Source organism: Vulpes vulpes, chromosome 11 (assembly GCF_048418805.1).
Source record: "Vulpes vulpes isolate BD-2025 chromosome 11, VulVul3, whole genome shotgun sequence".
In the NCBI taxonomy this organism is placed as follows: Eukaryota; Metazoa; Chordata; class Mammalia; order Carnivora; family Canidae; genus Vulpes; species Vulpes vulpes.
Window position 1 is genome coordinate 61,722,779 of NC_132790.1, and position 22,872 is coordinate 61,745,650.

Genomic DNA, 22,872 nt, shown 5'->3' on the forward strand with positions numbered 1-22,872 from the left:
GGCCTCTAGGAAACAGGCCTCATAGCATAAACAGCTCACACACAGCCCAACACCTGGCAAGGAGCAGGACATCACCGCCAGGCACAGACACCTGAGAATCAGCACAGCAGACCCCTCCCCCAGAAGAACTACTGGAAGAACATGGGAAGAACAAGTTTACTGACAAAGCAGCACTAGAAAGCTCCAAGACTGAGGGAAAATAGTATATAGAACTAGACGGTCCTTTTTTTCATTTTTCTTTCCTTTTACCATTACAACTCATTTTTATATCAGTCTAAAACTTTCCAATATTTTCTCTTTTCCCACCTTAATATAAATATCCTACAATATTTTAACAGCTCTTCATTTTTAAGTTTTTCCTTTTTGACTTTCATATTCCTACAGTTACATGTTTTAGATATACTTTTCACTTCTGGATTCCCTTCAACATATTCAAGTTAATTTTGGTACATATTCAAGATATGGGTATTTGGGTTTTTTTTTTTTCTGCCTTGTTTTGCATTACAATGCTAGAAATTAGTACTTTCTAAAACATAACAAACACAGACCCAGAAGCAAGTGGAACACCGTGCTGGTTCATTCTGTGAGATTATATTATCTCCTCCTTCCCATTCTGTCCCCCTCTTCTATCTTGTTTATGCTTTGGGGGTCAATGTTGGGGCTGTCTATAAGTGTTGGTTTACATAAACTTGTGATTGAGCATCTTCTAACATACAGAAGAAAATACACTCAGACCAAGATCACCTTTCTAGGATCCCTCAGACGATATTCTCTCTTCACTACCACTGCCTCACCACAATGGCATCCCCACCTTTTCTTTCTTTTTTCTTTATTTCTCTATTATTTTTTTCTTCTTCTTTGTTTTTGAGTTTTTGCTTTTTATTTTTACTACTTTGTTTTAAAATTTGATTTTGACCTTAGAGGTCAATGTTTTATTTTGTTCTGTTCATCTTTTTCTTTTATTTTCTAGTCTCTGACCTCTTCGGAGTCACCTAGGGTGTATTTTACTTAGGTCATGGTTGATATTTTTGACTCAGCCCACTCATTCAACCACTCTGCACTGGACAAAATGACTAGAAGGAAGAATTCACCACAAAAGAAAGAACCAGAAACAGTACTCTCTGCCACAGAGTTACATAATTAGGATTTCAGTACAATGTCAGAAATACAATTATGACAATATTGGTGGCACTGGAAAAAAGTACAAAGCACGCTAGAGGTTTCATTATTGCAGTACTGAAGTCTAATCAGGGCAAAATTAAAAATATACTAAATGAGATGCAATCCAAACTGGATGTTCTAACTGCTAGGGTTAATAAGGTAGAAGAGAGAGTGAATGACATAAAAGACACGTTGATGGAAAGGAAGGAAGCTGAGGGCAAAAAAAAAAAAAAAAAAAAAGGGAAAAACATTTACTGCCCATGAGGAAAGGCTTAGGGAAATAAATGATAGCTGGAGAAGGAAGAATATATGTCTAATTGGGATTCCAGAAAAGGCTGAGACAAAAAGAGGACCACAAAGTATGTTTGAACAAATCATAGCTGAGAATTACCCAAATCTGGGGAAGGAAACAGGCATTCAGATCCAAGAGATAGAGAGGAACCCCCGAAAAATCAATAAAAAACATTCAACACCTCAACATTTAACAGTGAAACTTGCAAAATTCAAAGATAAAGAGAAAATTCTTAAAACAGTGTGAGACAAGAGATTCTTAACTTAAATGGGGAGAAATAGCAGATTAACAGACCTCTCCACAGACACCTAGCAGGCCAGAAAGGGCTGGCATAACATATACAGGGTACTAAATGAAAAGAACACGCAGCCACCATGAATACTTTATCCAGCGTGGCTGTCATTCAGAATAGAAAGAGAGATAAAGAGCTTCCGGGATACGTAGAAACTGAAAGAATACGTGACCACGAAACCGGCTCTGTATTAAGGGGGCACCCTGTAAAAGAAAGAGGGAGCCCAAAGAAACAATCCACAAAAACAGAGACTGAATAGGTAATATTATGACACTAAATTCATATCTTTCAATAGTTGCCCTGAACGTGAAAGGGATAAATGATCCCATCAAAAGATGCCAGGTTATCAGACTGGATAAAAAAGCAAGACCCATCTATATGCTGTCTACAAGGGACTCATCTTAGACCTAAGGACACCTCCAGCTGAAAATGATGGAGTGGAGAGCCATTTACCATTCAAATGGTCCTCAAAAGAGAGCTGGGATAGCAATCCTCATATGAGGATGAGATAAATTACAGAGTTCATATCAAAGACTGTAGTAAGAGATGACGAGGGACACTATATCATACTTAAAGGGTCTATCCAACAAGAACACCTAAGAATCATAAATATGTATCCCTCTAATGTAGGAACTGCCAAGTAGATCAGTCAATTAACAACCAAAGTAAAGAGATACTTAATAATACACTAATAGGAAACTTCAACACGGCACTTTCAGCAAATGACAGATCTTCTAAGCACAACATCTCCAAAGAAACAAGGGCCTTAAATGATACACTGGACCAAATAGATTTCACAGATATATACACAACTTTCCATCCAAACGTAACGGAATACACATTCTTCTCAAGTGCACATGGAACTTTCTCCAGAAGAGACCACCTACTGGGTCACAAATCAGGTCTCAACCGATACCAAAAGATTGGGATTGTCCCTGCATATGTTCAGACCACAATGCTTTGAAACTAGAACTCAATCACAAGAAGAAACTTGGAAGAAACTCAAACACACGGAGGCTAAAGAGCATCCTACTAAAAGATGAATGGGTCAACCAGGAAATTAGAGAAGAATTAAAGAGATTTGTGGAAATTAATGAGAATGAAGATACAACCGTTCAAAATCTTTGGGATACAGCAAAAGCAGTCCTAGGAGGGAAACACTGCGATACAAACCACCCTCAAAAAATTGGAAAAAAAACTCAAGTACACAAGCTAACCTCACACCTAAAGGAACTGGAGAAAGAACAGCAAGTAAAACCTACACCAAGCAGAAGAAGAGAGATAAGATTTGAGCAGAACTCAATGAAATAGAGACTAGAAGAACTGTACAACAGATAAAACCAGGAGAGTTCGCTCTTTCAAAAAATTAATAAGATAGATAAATCCTTAGCCAGCTTTATAAAAAGAAAAAGGACTTAATAAAATCACGAATGAAAGAGGAGCAAACACAACCAAAACCAAGGAAATACAAATGATTTTAAGAACATATTATAAGCAGCTATCTGCCAACAATTTAGGCAATCTAGAAGAAATGGATGCATTTCTGGAATGCTACAAATTAACAAAACTGGAACAGGAAGAAATGAAATACCTAAACAGGCCAATAACCAGCGAGGAAATTGAGTCAGTCATCAAAAACTTCCCAAGACACAAAAGTCCAGGGTCAGATGGCTTCCCTGGGGAATTCTATCAAACGATTAAAGAAGAAATAATACCTATTCTACTAAAACTGTTCTGAAGGATAGAAAGTGACGGAATACTTCCAAACTCGTTTTATGAGGCCAGCATCACCTTAATTCCAAAACCAGACTAAGACCCCACCAAAAGGAGACTTATACGCCAATATCCCTGATGAACACGGATGCAGTAATTCTCACCAAGATACTAGCCAATATCCAACAGTACATGAAGAGGTTTATTCACCATGACCAAGTGAGATTTATCCCCGGGATGCAAGTGTGGTTCAACACTCATTAAACAATCAGCATGATAGATCACATCAACAAAGAGAAAAAACAAGAACCATATGATCCTCTCAATAGATGCAGAGAGAGCACTTGACGAAATACAGCATCCATTCCTCATTAAAACTCTTCAAGCTGTAGGGATAGAGGAACATTCCTCAATATCTTAAAAACCATTTATGAAAAGTCCACAGCAAATATCATTCTCAACGGGGAAAAACAGAGCCTTTCCCCTAAGATAAGGAACACAATCAGGATGTCCACTCTCTCCACCGCTATTCAACATAGTACTAGAAAGTCCTAGCCTCAGCAATCAGACAGCCAAAAGAAATAAAAGGCATTCAAATTGGCAAAGAAGAATCAAACTCTGCCTCTTTGTATATGACATGATACTGTATATAGAAAACCCAAAAAAGACTCCACCCCAAGTTTGCCAGAACTCATACAGCAATTCAGCAATGTGGCAGCATACAAAAATCAATGCACAGAAATCAGTGGCATTTCTACGCACTAACAATGACACTGAAGAAAGAGAAGTTAGGGAATCAATCCCATTTACAATTGCTCCCAAAACCATAAGATACCTAGGAATAAACCTAACCAAACAGGTAAAGGACCTATACCCTAAAAACTACAGAAGACTTCTAAAAGAACTTGAGGAAGACACAAAGAGATGGAAAAATATTCCATGTTCATGGATTGGAATAATAAATATTTTGAAAATATCTATGCTACCCAGAGCAATTTACACATTCAACTCAATCCCTATAAAAAATACCATGGTTGGGATCCCTGGGTGGCGCAGCGGTTTGGCGCCTGCCTTTAGCCCGGGGCGCGATCCTGGAGACCCGGGATCGAATCCCACGTCGGGCTCCCGGTGCATGGAGCCTGCTTCTCCCTCTGCCTATGTCTCTGCTTCTCTCTCTCTCACTGTGTGCCTATCATAAATAAATAAAAAAAATTAAAAAAAAAATACCATGGTTTTTTCCATGGTTGGAAACCTTCCCAAGGTTGGAATAATCTTGAGATTTGTATTCAATCAGAGAAGACCTCGAATACCCAGAGGAATTTTGAAAAAGAAAACCAATGCTGGGGTCATCACAATGCCAGATTTCAAGCTGTACTACAAAGCTGTGATCATCAAGACAGCATGGTACTGGCACAAAACAGACAGATCAAAAGAATAAAATAAAGAATCCAGACAATTTATGGTCAACTAATATTTGACAGAGCAGGAAAGAATATCCACTAGAAAACGGAGAGTTTCCTCAATAAATGGTGCTGAGGAAATTGGACAGCCATGTGCAGAAGAATGAAACTAGTCCATTCTCTTAAACCATACACAAAGATAAACTCAAAATGGATGAAAGATCTAGTTGTGAGATAAGATTCCATCAAAATCCTAGAGGAGAACCAGGCAACACCCTTTTTGAACTTGGCCACAGTAACTTCTTGCAAGATACATCTATGAAGGCAAGGGAAACAAAAGGAAAAATGAACTACTGGGACTTAAGATAAAATGCTTCTGCACAGCAAAATAAACAGTCAAAAAAACTAAAATACAACCTACAGAATGGGTGGAGATATTTGCAAATGACATATCAGATAAAGAACTAGTATCCAAATTCTATAAAGAACTTATCAAACTCAACACCCAAGAAACAAACAGTCCAAATCATGAAATGGGCAAAAGACATGAACAGAAATTTCTCCAAAGACGACTTACACATGGCCAACAACACATGAGAAAATGCTCTGCATCACTTGCCATCAGGGAAATACAAATCAAAACCACAATGAGATACCACCTCACACCAGTGAGAATGGAGAAAATTAACAAGACAGGAAACAATAAATGTTGGAGAGGATGTGGAGAAAGGGAAACCCTCTTGCACTGTTGGTGGGAGTGCAAACTGGTACAGCCACTCCGGAAAACAGTGTGGAGGTTCTTCAAGAAGTTAAAAATAGAGCTACCCTATGACCCAGCATTTGCACTACTGGGTATTTACCCCAAAGATACAGATGTAATGAAACATCAGGACACCTGCACCCCAATGTTTATAGCAGCAATGTCCAAAATAGCCAAACTGCAGAAGGAGCCACAATGTCCTTCGACAGATGAATGGATAAAGGATGTGGTGTGTATATATGTGTATATATATATATATATATACACACACACACACACACAACAGAATATTACTTAGCCATCAGAAACGACAAGTACCCACCACTTGCTTCAATGTGGATGGAACTGAAGGGTATTATGCTGAATGAAATAAGTCTATCAGTGAAGGACAATCATTATATGGTATGGTTTCACTCATACGGGGAATATAAGAAATATTAAAGGGATTATAAGGGAATGGAGGGGAACTGAGTGGGCAAAATTAGAGAGGGAGACAAACCATGAGAGACTCCCAACTCTGGGAAACAAAGGGTTGCAGAAGGGGAGGTGGGCGGGAGGTTGGGGTAATTGGGTGATGGGCACTGAGGAGGGCACTTGATGGATGAGCACTGGGTGTTATACTATATGTTGGCAAACTGAACTTCCAAAAAAAAAAAAAAAAAAGGAAGAAAAACAGCCAAGATATGGGGCACGGGGGGATGAAATCTTGCCATTTCCAACAACCTGGATCGAGTTTAAGAATATTATACTAAGTGAAATAAACCAGTCAGAGAAAGAAAAACAGTATACAATTTCACTCATATGTGAAATTTAAGTAACAAAATGAATTTTTAAAATAAAGATGAAAAAAATAGACTCAACAATAGAGAACTGATGGTTACCAGAGGGGAAGTAGGTGGGGGGGAGGAAGGTGAAACAGGTGAAGGGGAGGAAGAATACACTTATAATGAGCACTGAGTAATGTATAGAATTGTTGAATCACTCTATTGTATACCTGAAACTAATAAAACATTGTATGTTAATTGAATGTATACTGGAATTTTTTAAAATTGAATTTAAAAAATCCAGCCAGAAAGCAGAGAACAAGTGTTCACACAGAGACATGAAGATGAAGAGCATGTTTTAAGAAAGGGAAGTTGATGCAATGAAAACACATTTCAGATGTAGGAGGAAAAACAGAGAGTAGGAAATATGCTGGAGCCACAGTTGGTCTACCAAACCAGGACTTTTGAATTTTATGCCATAAGCAATGGAAAAACCTCAAAAGATTTAAAGCAAAAAAAAAAAGGGGGGGGGGGGAGGCGGGTATGGGAGATGGTCAAATTCTGTGCATATATAAGAGACTACAAAGAAAGAAATAGTTTTACAAAAACATTATAGCTAATGTCTTATAACCTCATTCTTTCTGATTTATGTTTTTAACAGATCTATAACCTTGATCAATAGTTAAACAATCAAACATAAGATGAATTGTAAGGGGCACCTCGGTGGCTCAGTTAAGCATCAGACTATTGATTTCGCATCAGGCCATGATATTGGGGTCATGAGATCGAGCCTGCTGCAGGGCTCCTGGTTCAGTACAATTCTGCTTAAAACTGTCTCTCCCTCTCCTTCTGCCCCTCCTCCCACCTCTCAGCATAAGCATGTGCTCTAAAAAAAAAAAAAAAAAAAGAATTGTAAGGAAAGAGGGGAAAGATAAAGATTTCAAAAAATATTTTCTTTTTCTTAAAAATCTCAGGAAAAAAAATTAAATATTTTTTCTATCTCCAAAGATGAACTTCCTTTAAAAGTTATTCCTATCGATAAAATAAGGAAAACAAATGTTGATTGGTATAAACTCAATCTTCTACCAAAATGAACATTTAAAGTACATATATTTACTCAATGCTAAAACTTTAGTTCCAATCCTTATGAAAATGCTGATGTGACCTTATTATAACCCAAAAGGAAAAGATAATGCAACTAGTAACAATGAAAATCTAAAAGGACCCTCTCAAATTGCTGTCTCCTGGGGTGGGACCAAAAGGTGAGGGGTAGAGAAAAGACAAGGAAGTCTTCACCCTTTTACATATGTCCTGTTCAAAGTTTTCAAAAAATGCACTTTTATAATAATTTTTAAATTACATTCTGATGCCATGACTATATTACACATTTTTAATTAGATGGAAATAAATATTTAAAGAAAATTTATATTATTTTTTTTTTAAGATTTATTTGAGAGAGCAAGCAAGGGGAGGGAGGGAGAATCTCAAGCTGACTCTGCTGAGTGTGGAGCCTAACATGGGGCCCAAACCTATAACCCTGAGATCATGATCTGAGCCAAAATCAAGAGTCAGACGCTTCACCAAATGAGCCCATCCAGGCATCCCAGGAAAATTTACATTATTAATAGTGTATATATTTACTACCATATCTGAAATTACTGAACAAACACACTGAAAACTAAGCATTTGCAAAGCACTACATATACACCCTTCTGCCAAAACAGAGTCCCTTTCCTCATGGAACTGATTATCATATGGGATGTATAATCTTGTCTCAATAGTCACTGACAAATGAAAACAGGATCTCAAAGATATATCTGTACCCCCATGCTCACTGCAGCATTATTCACAATAGCCAAGATATGAAAATAACTTGAGTCAATCAATGGATGAATTGATAAAGAAGATGTGGTATATGTTACACATATACATAATGGAATATTATTCAGGCACAAGAGAAAAGGAAACTCAGCTATTTGCAACAACATGGGGTAGTCGACCTTTAAGTCATTATGCTAAGTGGGATAAGACCAAGAAAGACGGATACTATATGATATTTAAGTACTTACATGTGGAATCTAAAAAAGCTAAGCTCATAGAAACAAACTAAAATGGTGGTTCCCAGAGGCTGGGGGGGTGAGGGTGGGGGGCGGAGATGGGTAAATGTTGGTCAAAGCATACAAACTTCCAATTTTATAGTTAATAAGTTCTGAGAATCTAATGTACAGCATGGTGATTATAGTTAATAATATTGCAGTATATGTTTGAAAGTTGTTGAGAGAATAAATTGTAAATGTCCTCACTACAAAAAAGAAAGTTAAGTATGTGATATGATGCAGAGGTTACCTAACACTGTGGTAGTAATCATTTTGCAATATACACATGTATCAAATCAACATGTAGTACATCTTAAACTTAAACAATGTTATGTCAATGACATCTCAATAAAGCTAGAAAATATAACAATAATCACTGACTCTGTCAAACATACACCAGGGATCTCTATTCATTTACAGATAGTCATAGCAGAATGAAATTACAGGAAAAAAATATCGCTCTATTTTGAATAGAATCCTATTTTTAGTCTCTCCTCTCCCTTCCATGGGAGTTACAGTTGGCTAAGTTAGACATGATGGCTTGGAAACCATGAAAGTAGGATTCTTCAAGTCTAATGCCCAAACTGTATATGTTTCAGTAGAAAAGTAGCAACTAATATCTGAAAATAAGAATATGAAAAATAAATTTACTAAAAACAAAGCTAGCTCTATTCTAGAATGTGAAAGTTTTTAAACCTCATTTATAGTGGATCTAAGAAAATTGCTGTGTATGAAGTCAAAACAGAATTATTTTAATCCAAAATTTTTTCTAAAAAACAGCATTTTAAACAGAGTCCCTAAAGGTCATGCTTCAATCAGAACTTTTTGAACAAATTAAGGGTTCTTCCAATAGTGACCTCAAGACGCGAAACACTGTCGTTGGCATTTTAACAACTGTTGGGGCAGCTCTCACAGCAAAACTGACTTTCTAACAATATAAAATCCCTACCTGATCATAATGGGGATATTTCTTGATCAAAGATTTGTCCAGACTACTTCCAAATGTGTTCAAACCAATATGAGGGCAACTGGAGTGTCTCATCTTCAGAATACTGCTCAAAAGCCTAACAGACTTTCCATTTTAAAAAGCTCATGCAGAAAATAACCTTTAACCCACTTCTGGGTATCAAACAGTTGAGAGCTTCATGGAGGCTCAAGAGCACATTAGTGGCTTGTATTTTCTGAACCAAAAAAAAAAAAAAAAATCAAATCTCAAGTCAGATCTCCAGTGCACTGGTTTTGAAATATTTACTTAATAAAAAAGAGCTTGAAATTACATTTTAAAACTGGGGGGGAAAAAAACCACTTCTAGTCTAAAATTCACTTCAAAATTTGCTTCAAAAAGAACATTGTGTTACCTCCAGAAGTCCTGACGGTCTACATAACAAAAGCAATTTCTAAGAAATAGACTAAGTCAAAATGGAGGACGCATATCTATTAGAAACATGGACAGAATCACCATGGAATAATAACTTTAAAAACCATTTGTATTTTGTCTTTTGAATATTTTTTTCATCCTATCAAAATTACCTTGGGAGCTTTTTTAAATTATACACACTCTCATCTGACTCCTGAGACATATTAAAATACATCAGAATAGGGGTTGGGGGGCATGTAAAGTGGAAGTAGTAGTCAATGTTCCTTGAAAGGCTCCTCGCCAACCCCAGAGGGAACCACAACGTTGCAAAATTCTTCACTTTTTATCCCCTTCATCTCAGCCCATCAGCAATTATGTTTACTCCACTTATCTTCCTCATGGGCGCAATCCTACTCAATTTAACTCTACAGGTTTCTCTGGTCCCCCACAATGGTTCATAGAGATTCCTTGTAATCCTAATAATTCTAGTAATCTTTTATTCATCCAGTATATTCCTAAATCAGGTCCACTCCTCCCAAAAACCAATCCATAAGCCATAAAGCCATCCCCACATGGGAAGGAGAAATTCACGGTCTTTCACTTCACACCATGCCAGTATTTCCAAAAGCTTCAAGGACTAGGGCAATGGTTCTCCCACTTCAGCAGGTATTAGAATCAGCTGGAGGCTTGTTAACATGCAGATTACTGAGCCCCTCCCCTAGAGACTCCAATTCAGCAGGTCTAAGTCAAGGGCCAACAACCGGTATTTCTAACAAATTCCCAGGTGCTGCTGATGCTGCTGGGCTGGGGACCACGCTGATACAGGGGAATCTATGGGACCAAGATATGACCAGGAAATCAATGGCAGAGACAGCACAGACCATTACAAACAAAACAAGAAGCAGCTCAGTGCCCCAGCTCTGAACACCACTCTTCTCCAGCAGAACTCATGCAGAACTTCATCTGGTTAACAGAGACCTACCAAACACCTACCATGTGTGCTTAGGAAGTGAACAAGACAAAGGGCTCCTACCCTCCTAGAACTGACACGAATAGGGAAAACCATGCTTATATACATTATATTAATAGAGCTGTGGTCGTTGCTATGCGCAAAAATACAAAGAGATTTGAGGAGCCAGGGGATGTCACCAGAGGAGGTAACATTTAAACTGATACCTGAAAGATGAAGACTCAGCCATGTGAAAAGAGTATCCAGGCATAGGGAACAATAAGGGGGTAAATCCTGAGGCAGAGAAGTGCTTGCAAATTCTATAAAATGTCAGAACAAAGTGTGGTTGAAATGCAAAGAGTGAGACAATGAGCTTTAGGAGACATTATAAAAAAGGTAGGCAGGGGCCAAACCACCTGAGATCTTGAAGGCTGTGATAAGAATTCCCATCTTTATCACCAAATGGGCATATTAACCTCTGGCACACATTCCTGAGAGAAGAATTTGGAAAAAAAAAAAAAAAAAAAGGAAGTTCAGCTCTGTAAGGCATGCTAGGGAGGAAGCAATTGTCATTCCCTGCTAGGAATTTGCATCAAGTGTCTTCAGAATGTCTGTTTTCAGTTTCTGCCACCTCAATCTTTAATAAATCCTCATGTAAACCTGTTTACAAGACAGAAACAATTTTCTTAAGATTACATTAGAATAACTTTATTTTAGGATCCCCCCAACAATGATTTCATACTTTTACATAATAAAATATATGTAATATATTTATATTTTATATAATAAAAATGATCACCCTACCTTTTTATTATTTATTTTTATTTACTATTTTTTTCCTCGTCTCCCCAATAATGAGGGATGTTAAATGTTATTAACCAACTACTCATGATCCCCCCCCCCCCCCCATTCATAATGTGGGACAGAAGGATCCCTCTCTCTCAATCTTTGCAGGAAAAATCCTAACTTGTAATCAAAGACCTGGCTTCAGAGAAAGAGAGAGATGAAAAAATATAGTCTTGGGGGGATCCCTGACTATCCCCCTTGTGGGCTCAGTGGTTTGGCGCCTGCCTTTGGCCCAGGGCGTGATCCTGGAGTCCCGGGATGGAGTCCCACGTCGGGCTCCCTGCGTGAAGCCTGCTTCTCCCTCTGCCTGTGTCTCTGACTGTCTCTCATGAATAAATAAAATCTTTAAAAAAAAAAAAAAAAATATATATATATATAGTCTTGGTTTTAAAGGAGTTTATAACCAATAAGGATTTATAGTATAATATGCTAATACAACTGATTTACTAAGCAAAAGGTGCTAAATGCATTAAATAATATTGCACTGAAAGTAAAAAGTGCTCACCAATTCCTAGACAGTGGAGGTAGAAACATAGCAGAGAGAGGTAAGACAGACCTGAAAGACACTCAGGAATGAGCCTCCTAAGACAGGTTAAGTACCTGAGTGTGAACAGTGAGGTGGGAGGAGTTAAGGGAAGAGAATGTATAAAAAAGAATACCTAACCCTTCATTTTTCTTAATCTGTCTCCTCTCACCTTCCCTTCTCCCAAGGTCAATATGTCTGCATTTGAGGAAAGGGGGCATTGGGGAGAGGAGGAACCAAGCACAGGGGTGAAGGAGGAAGAGTGGCAATGGCAAGGAAGACAGAGGATGACATAGCAGAGGTGGCCAGAGTTGATAGAGTCTGTTACAAAGAAGTAAATTTGACTGACTAAACAAATCAGTAGAAGTATGGAGAGTAATGGGAACCAGGTCTGTCTCTACCTGAGAAGGGATTTACAAACATGGGAAGTGGGAAGGCTTGAAAGAATCTTAAGGTATTGAATTAAAATTGGAAGTATTGATATGAATGCATGAATTTTGTTCCAAATATGTATAATATATATAAAAGCAATTATAAATGTATGTGTATGAATGGATATATTTTTTTCTAACTCTGAATATTAAGAAGGCCTAGAAACAATGACACCCCATAGCAATAAGCACAAAGAGTGTCCAGATCTTGGCTTCTAAATACCAAAGGTTCGGGATCCCTGGGTGGCGCAGCGGTTTGGCGCCTGCCTTTGGCCCAGGGCGCGATCCTGCAGACTCGGGATCGAATACCCACGTCGGGCTCCCGGTGCATGGAGCCTGCTTCTCCCTCTGCCTATGTCTGCCTCTCTCTCTCTGTGTAACTATCATAAATAAATAAAAAAAAAAAAATACCAAAGGTTCCCCAGAGAAATGACTGGTTCCAGAGCTGGCAGAGAAAAAGCACAAATTAACCCAGAACACCCATGTGCTGTCAGAAAATAATGAAATGCTCAAACATGATAGAGATAGGTCCACAGAACACAGAAGCTAGCTTGAAGGGACTGCATTGGCTAAATCTAGGATGACTTTGGCATCTCAACAAAGAAGGATATTGGCAGTAATATCAAATTATGACCCATTGCACAAAGTAATTATTCATCAAAGTAATGATATAAATACACATATACACATGGGAGAAGGGAAAGAGCTTCCTTACAATAGAATACCAAGCAATACCAAAGGCCTATTTTTCCACAACTCATGAGGTATATAATAAGAATGGTTGTGGGGGCGCCTGGGTGGCTCAGTCAGTTAAGCATCTGCTTTTGGCTCAAGTCATGATCTCGCGGTCCTGAGATTGAACTCTGCATCTGGCTCCTCATTCAGTGAAGGAGTCTGCTTCTCCATCTGCCTTACACTGCCCTCCACCCTCCACTTGTGCTCACTCTCTCAAATAAACAAAATCTTTTAAAAAAGAAAAAAGAGAGGTGCTTGAATGGCTCAGTCAGTTTAGTGTCTGCCTTCCACACAGGTCATGATCTCAGGATCCTAGGATGGAGTCCCACATCTGGCTCCCTACTCAACAGAGAGTCTGCTTTTCCTTCTCCTCCCACCCCCCACCACTCATGCATGCTCTGTTTCTCTCTCTCTCAAATAAATGAAATCTTTTTTTTTTAATGTTTTTTACATTTTTAAAGGGGCAGTAGAGAACGAAACAAAAAAGATGTGCAACAGAAACTACACGTGGTCTACAAGGCCCCAGATGTTTATAACTTGGGCCTTTATAGCAAACATTTGCCAACCTCTGATAGAGAAGGAATAATAAAAATAGATGATCCTCCTATGGCTAAATCACAGACTGGTTACAGGCAGGAGTCCTCAAAGGTGCTAAGAAAATCTCATGAGAAAGCACCAGACTCCCTACAAAATAAAAGACCTATATTCTTTAAAATTGTAACGGACATGAAATACACAGGAAGACTGAGGAACTATTTCATAGTGGAAGGAAACTAAAGAAATAGAAAAACGATCTGGAACATATGATACTGAATGGGATTTTGGAGCGAAGAAAGGAGAGACTTTTTTGGGACAATGGGCAAAATTTCAGTAAAAAATGAATGATTCAGGTAAATGCTAAGAACAAAATATAAAAACCCCAGGATGAAAGGGTAAAGCTTAATGCTAGGTGAAGCAAAGGCTAAAAGGTACACAACTTTGGTGGGAACTGGAAAAAACTTTGCCAAGGAAAGAAATCATGTTTGAATATAAAGATAAAAATAACATAAACCTAATTAAAACAAGAAATATTTTTTAAAGGCCCAGCATTAAAATGGATGTTCTTTAAATTTTTTATTTAAATTCAATTTAATTAACATGCACTGTATTATTAGTTTCAGAGGTAGAATTTAGTAATTCATCAGTTGCAGAGAACACCCAGTGCTCATTACATTAAGTGCCTCCTAATGTCCATCACCCAGTTACCCCCACCCACTTCCCCTCTCCCATCCCCTCCAACAACCCTCAGTTTGTTTCCTACAGTTAAGAGTCTCTGATGGTTTGTCTCCCTGTTTTTATCTTATTTTATTTTTCATTTCCTTCCTCTATGTTCACCTGTTTTGTTTCTTAAATTCCACATGAGTGAAATCAGATGGTATTTGTCTTTCTCTGAATTACTTCACTTAGCATAATACCCTCTAGTTCCAACCACATCATTGCAAATGGCAAGATTTTATTCTTTTTGATGGCTGAGTAATATTCCATTATATATAGACAAGATGTGATATAAAATGGATATTCTAAGATAGAATTTCAAGATTCCTTGAGAATGGTCACTGGTATACTTTGTAACTCTTTCAGACAGTCTTTCTGGAATTACTAACACCATAATTAGGGGGTTTTTGGCCACTTTGAAATCATGTGGCTCCAGAAGCATTTGTGTGTGTGTATGTGAGAGAGACAGAGACAGATGTTACATATCCTTTCCTTCATGATGTTCAGTGAGCAGAATGGTTAGCATTTGATCTTCAAAATTACATAGCTAAATTTAAGATAAGAAGGGTGCCTGGGTCGCTCAGAGGTTAAGCATCTGCCTTTGGTTCAGGTTATGATCCCAGGGTCCTAGGATTGAGGCCTGCATCAGGCTCCCCGGCAGGAAGCCTGCTTTTCCCTCTGCCTGTGTCTCTGCCTCTCTTCCTGTGTCTCTCATGAATAAATAAATAAAATCTAAAAAAAAAAAAAAAAAGTGGAAAATATCAATAAATATCCCCAGGATTTAGCAATATGAAAGTCAGTGGAGATCTGAGCAAGATCATCTCCAGTATCATTTTAGGACAGATACTACACTAGGTTAAAGAGAAAATAAGACCAGAAAGGAGTAACAGCTGGTGACAATAACTCTTTAAAGAAGTATGGCTGTGAAGAGGGATGTACAGCCCAGACACCCTTTGATATGTTTGCGTGTGTGCTTTTCTTTTTTTAATGAGGTAAAGAATACTTGAATGCTAATTAGCAGGATCTAGTAGTGTAAGGGTTAAAGATTCAGGAAAAAGCAAAAGTAACCATTTAAGTTAGATTCCCAAGAAGGGAACAGAAAGAAGATGTGAAGAAACATGGAGATGTTTGTCTCTGCCAAAAGGGACAGTTCATCAACTGTAACAGGAAAATGAAGGTTGGAGGTTTAAGGAAAGAGAATGAAGGACAAAGGGGAGAAGCACAAGAATGATCAAGCAAAAGAAAGACAGCAAGGCTGCCATATAATGTTGAGTACAGAGGAGACTAGTGATCAAAAAGACCATTTTAATAAATCATATGAGTAAGGGTTGTATTTGTTCAACAGAGTATTAAATTGATACAACCATGTTAACACATCTTCATACATAATTATCTTTTGCACCAAGTCACTATAACCATATGAGCAAAGTAGTAGACAGCCAATCAAAATACAAAAGCTGCAAAACCACAGATGCCTGAACATAACGTGAATTCACTTTATAATTAATTCATGATAAGTGTATCTAGCATAAAATCTGAAAGAAGGAGCTAAAAGAAAAAGTCAGGCAACACTAAACATAAACCAAACCAAATGCTGTACCCTACCCAGGAGCACAGCTTTCCACTATCACTTCCCAATCATTTCTGAGACAATATGTATGGTCCCATAAGATCCTACCGCAACTTCCCCCAATCCCAAGGTTTACCAGTCCCAGTTTTGAAAATTTTGCCTTAAAATTATTGTTCTCACCATTTCTGTGTCCTACTTATCCAATGAAATTTACTCTATTTCCAGGACAGTTCTTGTGTTTAAATATACTTGGTGTTTAAATATACCCAGATATGTTCCCAAAAGATGCTCCATCTTACCGAGATTGCTGTTATCCTGAGAGAATCAACAGTGGAATGTCTGAATAGGTACCATAAAACGGGTCCAATTTCTCCTGTAATAAAGCCCTGAGCCTGAGCAGAAAAGGTAGTGCAGACGTTTTCAATAATCTTTGCTGCCATGTGATTCACAACACGCTCTTCCTAGAGAAAGGGAGAAGAGTAAAAGGTAGTTATTTAAAAAAAAAAAAAAAAGGTAGTTATTTAATAGGAGAAATACATACATGAAATTTCTTCATAACCAGTGATAATAAAGGTCTGATACAAGAGTATATCATCTGCCCCTGTGTGCGTTAGGTAATTAGGAGGTGTGATCATTCTTTCAGGCCATTATGAAATTATGACAATTTAATCACTAAATCAGTTTAATCTTTTAATCGCTAAAACTTAGCATAACATAATCTAAATATATTTTAATAAAAATAAAATGACAGACTCTAGAAAATAGTATGAAGTTTCCTCAGAAAGTTAAAAACAGAACTACACTACAGAGTGGGTGGCTCAGCTGGTTATGTGCCTGCCTTCAGCTCAGGGCATGATCTCAGGGTCCTGGGATCAAGTCCCACCTAAGGTTCCCTGCTCATAGAGGAATATGCTTCTCTCTCTCTCTCCCTCTGCCCTTCCCCTCTCTCATGCTTGCTCTCTCTCAAATTAATAAAATCTAAAAAAAAAAAAAAAAAAAAAAAAACTATTCTATGATCTAGCAATTACACTACTAGGTATTTACCTAAAGGATACAAAATACTGATTTGAAGGGACAGCATTATCTATAACAGCCAAATTATGGAAAGAGCTCAAATGTTCATCGACTGATGAATGCAAAAAGATGTAGTATACACACATACACAAGGAATATTAATCAGCCATCAAAAAGAATGAAATCTTGCCATTTGCAATGACAGGTATTATGCTTCAGATAATAAAAAGTAAATAAAATAGTAAAATAAGTCAGAGAAAGACAATTATATGATTTCACTCATGGAATTTAAGGACTGAAACAGAAGAACATGGGGAGGAAAAAGAAGGCAAACCATAAAAAAAAAAAACTCTTAGAACAAATTGAGGTTACCTGGAGGAGAGCTGGGGGGATGGGTTACATGGATGATCGGTATTAAGGAAAGCACTTGTGATAAGCACTAGGTGTTACATTTAATGACTCACTAAATTCCATACTTGAAACACACTGTATATTAACCAACTGGAATTTGTATAAAAACTGGAAAAAGAAAAATAAACTTAAAAAATTAAAGGGATGAAATAATCTGAAAAATATGTAGTAAGAACATAAAAATGGAAGAGGATTTTAAAATCAAAAGGAGCAAGAAGAACAATCCTTAGGAATCACTCAGGGCTGGGAATAATTAGCATGCCAATCAGCCAAACACCACCTAAATTACAAGGCAATGTCCCAAGAAAGGTATTACCTGAGCAGCGTCACCAAATTAACACTAAAGGTTGTTCTGGATTGTCCTAACCATGCTTAAAAGATAGCCTCAAAAAAGATCAAACTGTTTCCACATAACTTAAGTGAGTTCAAGAAAAAATACAAAAGTACTTAAAGGAATATGAATTTTTGAGATATTTATAAATTAAAAAAAAAATTTTAAGTAGGCTCCAATGTGGGCTTGAACTCATGACCCTGAGATCAAGAGTCACATGCTCCTCCAACTGAGCCAGCCAGGCACCCTCAAAATAAAAAAAATTAAAAAAAAAAAAAAAAAACAACTCTAGCACAAAACAATATAAAAAGCACAATGTCTGGCATCCATTTAATGTTGCCACACATACAAAAAAAGCAGAAAAATAATGACTCCTAAAAAGAAAATTCCATCAGTAGAAATGACACATACAAGGTGGACTTAGAAAAAAATATATTAAAATGGCTATTATAAATATTGTCTATACACTAAGAAGGAAGAAGAAAGCTAAGTACAATGAAAAGTGATATAGAAGATATAAAAATGGCTCAAATCAAAAGGCTAGAAATTACAGAGTGTTATATGAAAAATACATTGAGTTGACAGATTAGATTCTGGAGACTTCACGATTACTGAACTTTAAGGCATAGCAATTAGCAATAAAATAAACACGGGAAGACTGGCGGGGGGGACAGAATAGAGCATCAAAGCATCAGTGAACTATAGGGAAACTTCAAACAACTTAGTGTATGCACAATGAAATCCCAAAGGTGGCGGGGCGGGGGGGGCAGTGGAAGGTTGAAATATTGACTGAAAATTTTTAAATTCATAAAAACTAGTAATTCTCGGGAACCCTGGGTGGCACAGCGGTTTAGTGCCTGCCTTTGGCCCAGGACGCAATCCTGGAGACCTGGGATCGAATCCCCCGTCGGGCTCCCGGTGCATGGAGCCTGATTCTCCCTCTGCCTGTGTCTCTGCCTCTCTCTCTCTCTCTGTGTGACTATCATAAAAAAATAAAAATTTAAAAAAAATTTTAAAAAAAACTAGTAATTCTCAAGAAATTCAATGAACCTCAAATGGAAAGGAACCAAGCAAAAAAAGAAAGAAATCAATCAATCACACTAAGGCACATCATAAACTGTTAAAAGCCAGTACTAATGAGAAACGTTTAAAAGCAGCTAGAGTAAAAAGACATTATGTAGAGGGGAACAAAGATAAGGATGACAAGAAACTTCTCATCAGAAATGATGCAAGCCAGAAGACAATGGAGCAATACCTTTAAAGTATTAAAAGGAAAAAAAAAAAAAAAGACTGGGAACTATCAATCTACAAATGTATATCCAACAATAATACTTTTCAAAAACAAAGATTAAGGTGGGGAAAATAGGGAGAGGTTTGTGATGGGTACAAACTTTCAGTTATAAAATGAATAAATTGGAGAATCTAATGTAAAATATTGTAACTAGAGTTGATAACACTGTACTGTACAATTGAAATTTGCTTAAAGAGTAGAATATGAATGTTCTCATCCAAAAAAGAAGAGAGAGGTAAATATGTGAGGTGATTGATGTTTTAGTTAACTTAGCAAGGAAATCCTTTCACACTGTATGTATGTATGTACACAAACACACACACACACACACACACACATCAAAATATCACTTTGTATATTTAATTATCTTACAATTTTGTGAATCATACATCAATAAAAATGAAAAACAAAACAGAACAACAGGGGAGCCTGGGTGGCTCAGTCAGTTAAGTGTCTGCCTTTGGCTCAGGTCATGATCTCAGAATGCTAGGATCAAGACCTGAGTCAGACTCCCTTCTCATTGGGGAGTCTGCTTCTCCCTCTCACTTTGCTGCCCACCCCACTGCACCCCTGCTCATGCATGTACTCTCTCACTGTCAAATAAAAAATAAAATCTTAAAAAAAAAAAAACACGTAGAAGTACATTGTACAATAATAATAGAAAGTCTAGAAAAGCAGTACTAGATGTACTGGGTGTATATGTTTGTATATCATTATACACAGTAAGTTCTGATATAAGGTTCTTATAAAAATTCTCCTTTATTATATATAAATCTATATGCCATTACCTGAAGGTCAACTGTGATAAGTTAGAAGTATATATTGTAAAAAAAAAAAGCATAATAACTCAATAAAAGATATAAAATGGAATCATTTAAAAGTCAATTAATTTGAAAAAAAGAAAAAGGAAACAAAGCAATGGGTGAACACAAATTGCAAGATGGTAGTTTAAACCTATTCAACAATCACACTAAATATAAAAGCCTAAACATACTAATGAAAAGGTAGAGATTCTCAGATTTTTAGAAAACAGGACTCGCATACAGACTATCAACAGGAAATCCCCATATAAATAAATTCACAGGTTAAAAGAATGGAAAATATGTATCACACTAATGTAATCAAAAGAAAGCCAGAGTGGCTATATGTCTTCAGGAAAGTAGATTCCAGAGCAAAAAGTATCTCCAAAGGTAAAGGTCACTTCACAAAGAGTCATTCAAACAGAAGATATAACAATCCTATTTATGCCTCTTAACAACAGAACTTCAAAATATCTAAAGCAAAAATTAATAAAACTGAGAGAATAAACAGACAAATTCACAATTTTAGCTAGGAAATTCAATATTTTTTCTCAGGAAGTGACAGGACAAGTAGCCAGAAAGTTAGTAAGAATATAAGAAAAGGTAAAACCATCAACCAACTTTGATACTGATAGAACATTCTTGTCAACAAAAGCAAAATAAATGTCTTTTTCGAGATCACACAAACCATTACTATGTTAGACTATATTCTGAATCCTAAAACAGCCCAGGAAACTCCATATTCACAAATTAATTTGAGATGAGTCACAGACTTAAATGCAAAAGCTAAAATAAAAAAGCTTCTAGACCAGATCATAAAGAACATCTTGGCTATTTTGAGGTAGGCAAAGCTTTCTTAAGAAAAAAAGCACTAAGCATAAAGGAAAAAATCGGTAAAGTAACCCCCATAAAAATTGTAAATTTCTGCTCATAATGACACAATTATGCCTCATAGTGTCTACATTGGGAAAAAACATTTGAAATACATACACACTAAATACCTGAGCAGTTTATATAAGTTATATGTCAGCTGAAATATTGAAAACTACATTTAAAATTATGTGAATATATCCCATGTCTGTTTAACAAGAAAATATACAAATATAAATATAAGTAAAGGAAGGTCATAGAGATACAACACCTGTTAATAGTGAGTATAGTAGGTGTTGAGTTATGAGGAGGTCCACTAATTCTACTTCAGACATTTTTACATTATTTGCATTGTTAAAATACACATTACTTTTTCAATCAAAAAGTTATGTATTTTTCATGAAAATGTAAAAAAAAAAAAAAATAAGAAGCTGAGTTAGACCTAGGTTCAAGCCATTGTTTTACATTCTACTAGCTATATATCCTTGGGCATTTTTCACCTCCGTGCTTCAGTTTTATCACCTATAAAAACAATAAAACACAAGGCAGTTTGGAAATTAAATAACATACGTGGACACTTAACCTAGGTCATAAAAAGTAGTATTTTTAAGTAGTAAATTTTTTATGCTAGCTTTTCTTCCTATTATTAATATCATAAAGTATGAATTGTAAGGCTGCTAGAAAAAAACAGTTTTAAAGATACCTGAACTTCTTCAATGCTTCCTCCCCATTCCTGATGTTTCCTACTATGTGGCAAGATTTTTTTTTTAATTTTTTATTTTATTTTATTTATTTATGATAGTCATACAGAGAGAAAGAGAGAGAGGCAGAGACACAGGCAGAGGGAGAAGCAGGCTCCATGCACCGGGAGCCTGATGTGGGACTTGATCCCGGGTCTCCAGGATCGCGCCCTGGGCCAAAGGCAGGCGCCAAACCGCTGCGCCACCCAGGGATCCCCTGTGGCAAGATTGATATAATCTTTTCATCCTCTCTCTGTTCCTTTATCCATTCTACCCAAGAGAAAATAAAATGCTCCATCTAGTTGGCAAATTTGAAAAGAATAAACTGAGCATGCCTAACTGCTCAGCTCAACTCCTGCCCCTTTCTCCCTGAGCCCAGGCACAACCAAACATTTCCCCATCTTAAGTCTTACCTAGATGGGTACTCCACTTGAGAGCACAGTCATACCTGGGTGGTACAAAGATTCATTAATGTGGGAGTGCAATATAAGGAAGTCTACTTGCCCACAAATATTAAGCTATGCCCTTCATCCTCCCTAGCTCTCAGTACATCCACATATGACATTTTTGTCCCATATGCCTTGTTCTGTGTCTTCTCATTAGTTTCTGAACCTTTGCCCTGCATATAGGGCAGGGGGGAGAGCAATTTGAGAGGGGGAAGGACCTTTTCAAATACCTTAACATATGCTTTACATCACAACTGTCAGTCAATTCCTAGAGAACTCATTCCCAGTACTGGAAAACCACGACTACTTTAGCACACAGGTTGGAAGGGAGCCATGTGTCATCCCCGTGCTCTATAAACTCAGTGAGGCTGTCAGGCCAATTCAACTTGCTACTACCTGAAATGAGCTATCCTAGTCCCTCTGAAATCCCCTGTGGGACACGATACAAGCAATAAGATTGGTGCTATTTTCCGCTTAATTAACTCTTTGGAAGGGATAACTGGACTGAACTAATACTGTCACTTAAATCAAAGACCTATTTCATCATATTATGAGGATAAAAGCTATGATGATTAGTAAATTATCCTGTGAAAATAAGCCTATGATGATTAGGCTATCAATGAAGAGCTATACTATTTTTTTTAACAGTGTTAAGTAATTCTAATGTGTTGTGGATAGATTTAATAAAAAAGTTTTGCTGCCAACGTTAGCCTATGTGCCAACTTTTCAAAAAGAAAAGTACCAAAATTAACATCTAAAATATTGACATTAATTATTTTCACATGTGTTGATTTAGTAAAACTATAATCTTTCTTCTAAAGATCTC

General features: G+C 37.0%; 1 protein-coding gene across 2 annotated transcripts in view; it reads right to left on the minus strand.

Annotated features, from left to right (window-relative positions):
- ULK4 (unc-51 like kinase 4) overlaps positions 1 to 22,872 on the minus strand; it is a 589,543-nt gene that overhangs the window by 444,693 nt on the left and 121,978 nt on the right. For both annotated transcript variants that reach the window (XM_026000954.2, XM_072726539.1), the window contains exon 20: positions 16,443 to 16,604. In XM_026000954.2, the coding sequence (XP_025856739.1) occupies positions 16,443 to 16,604 (162 nt within the window). The remainder of the gene's footprint in view (positions 1 to 16,442; positions 16,605 to 22,872) is intronic.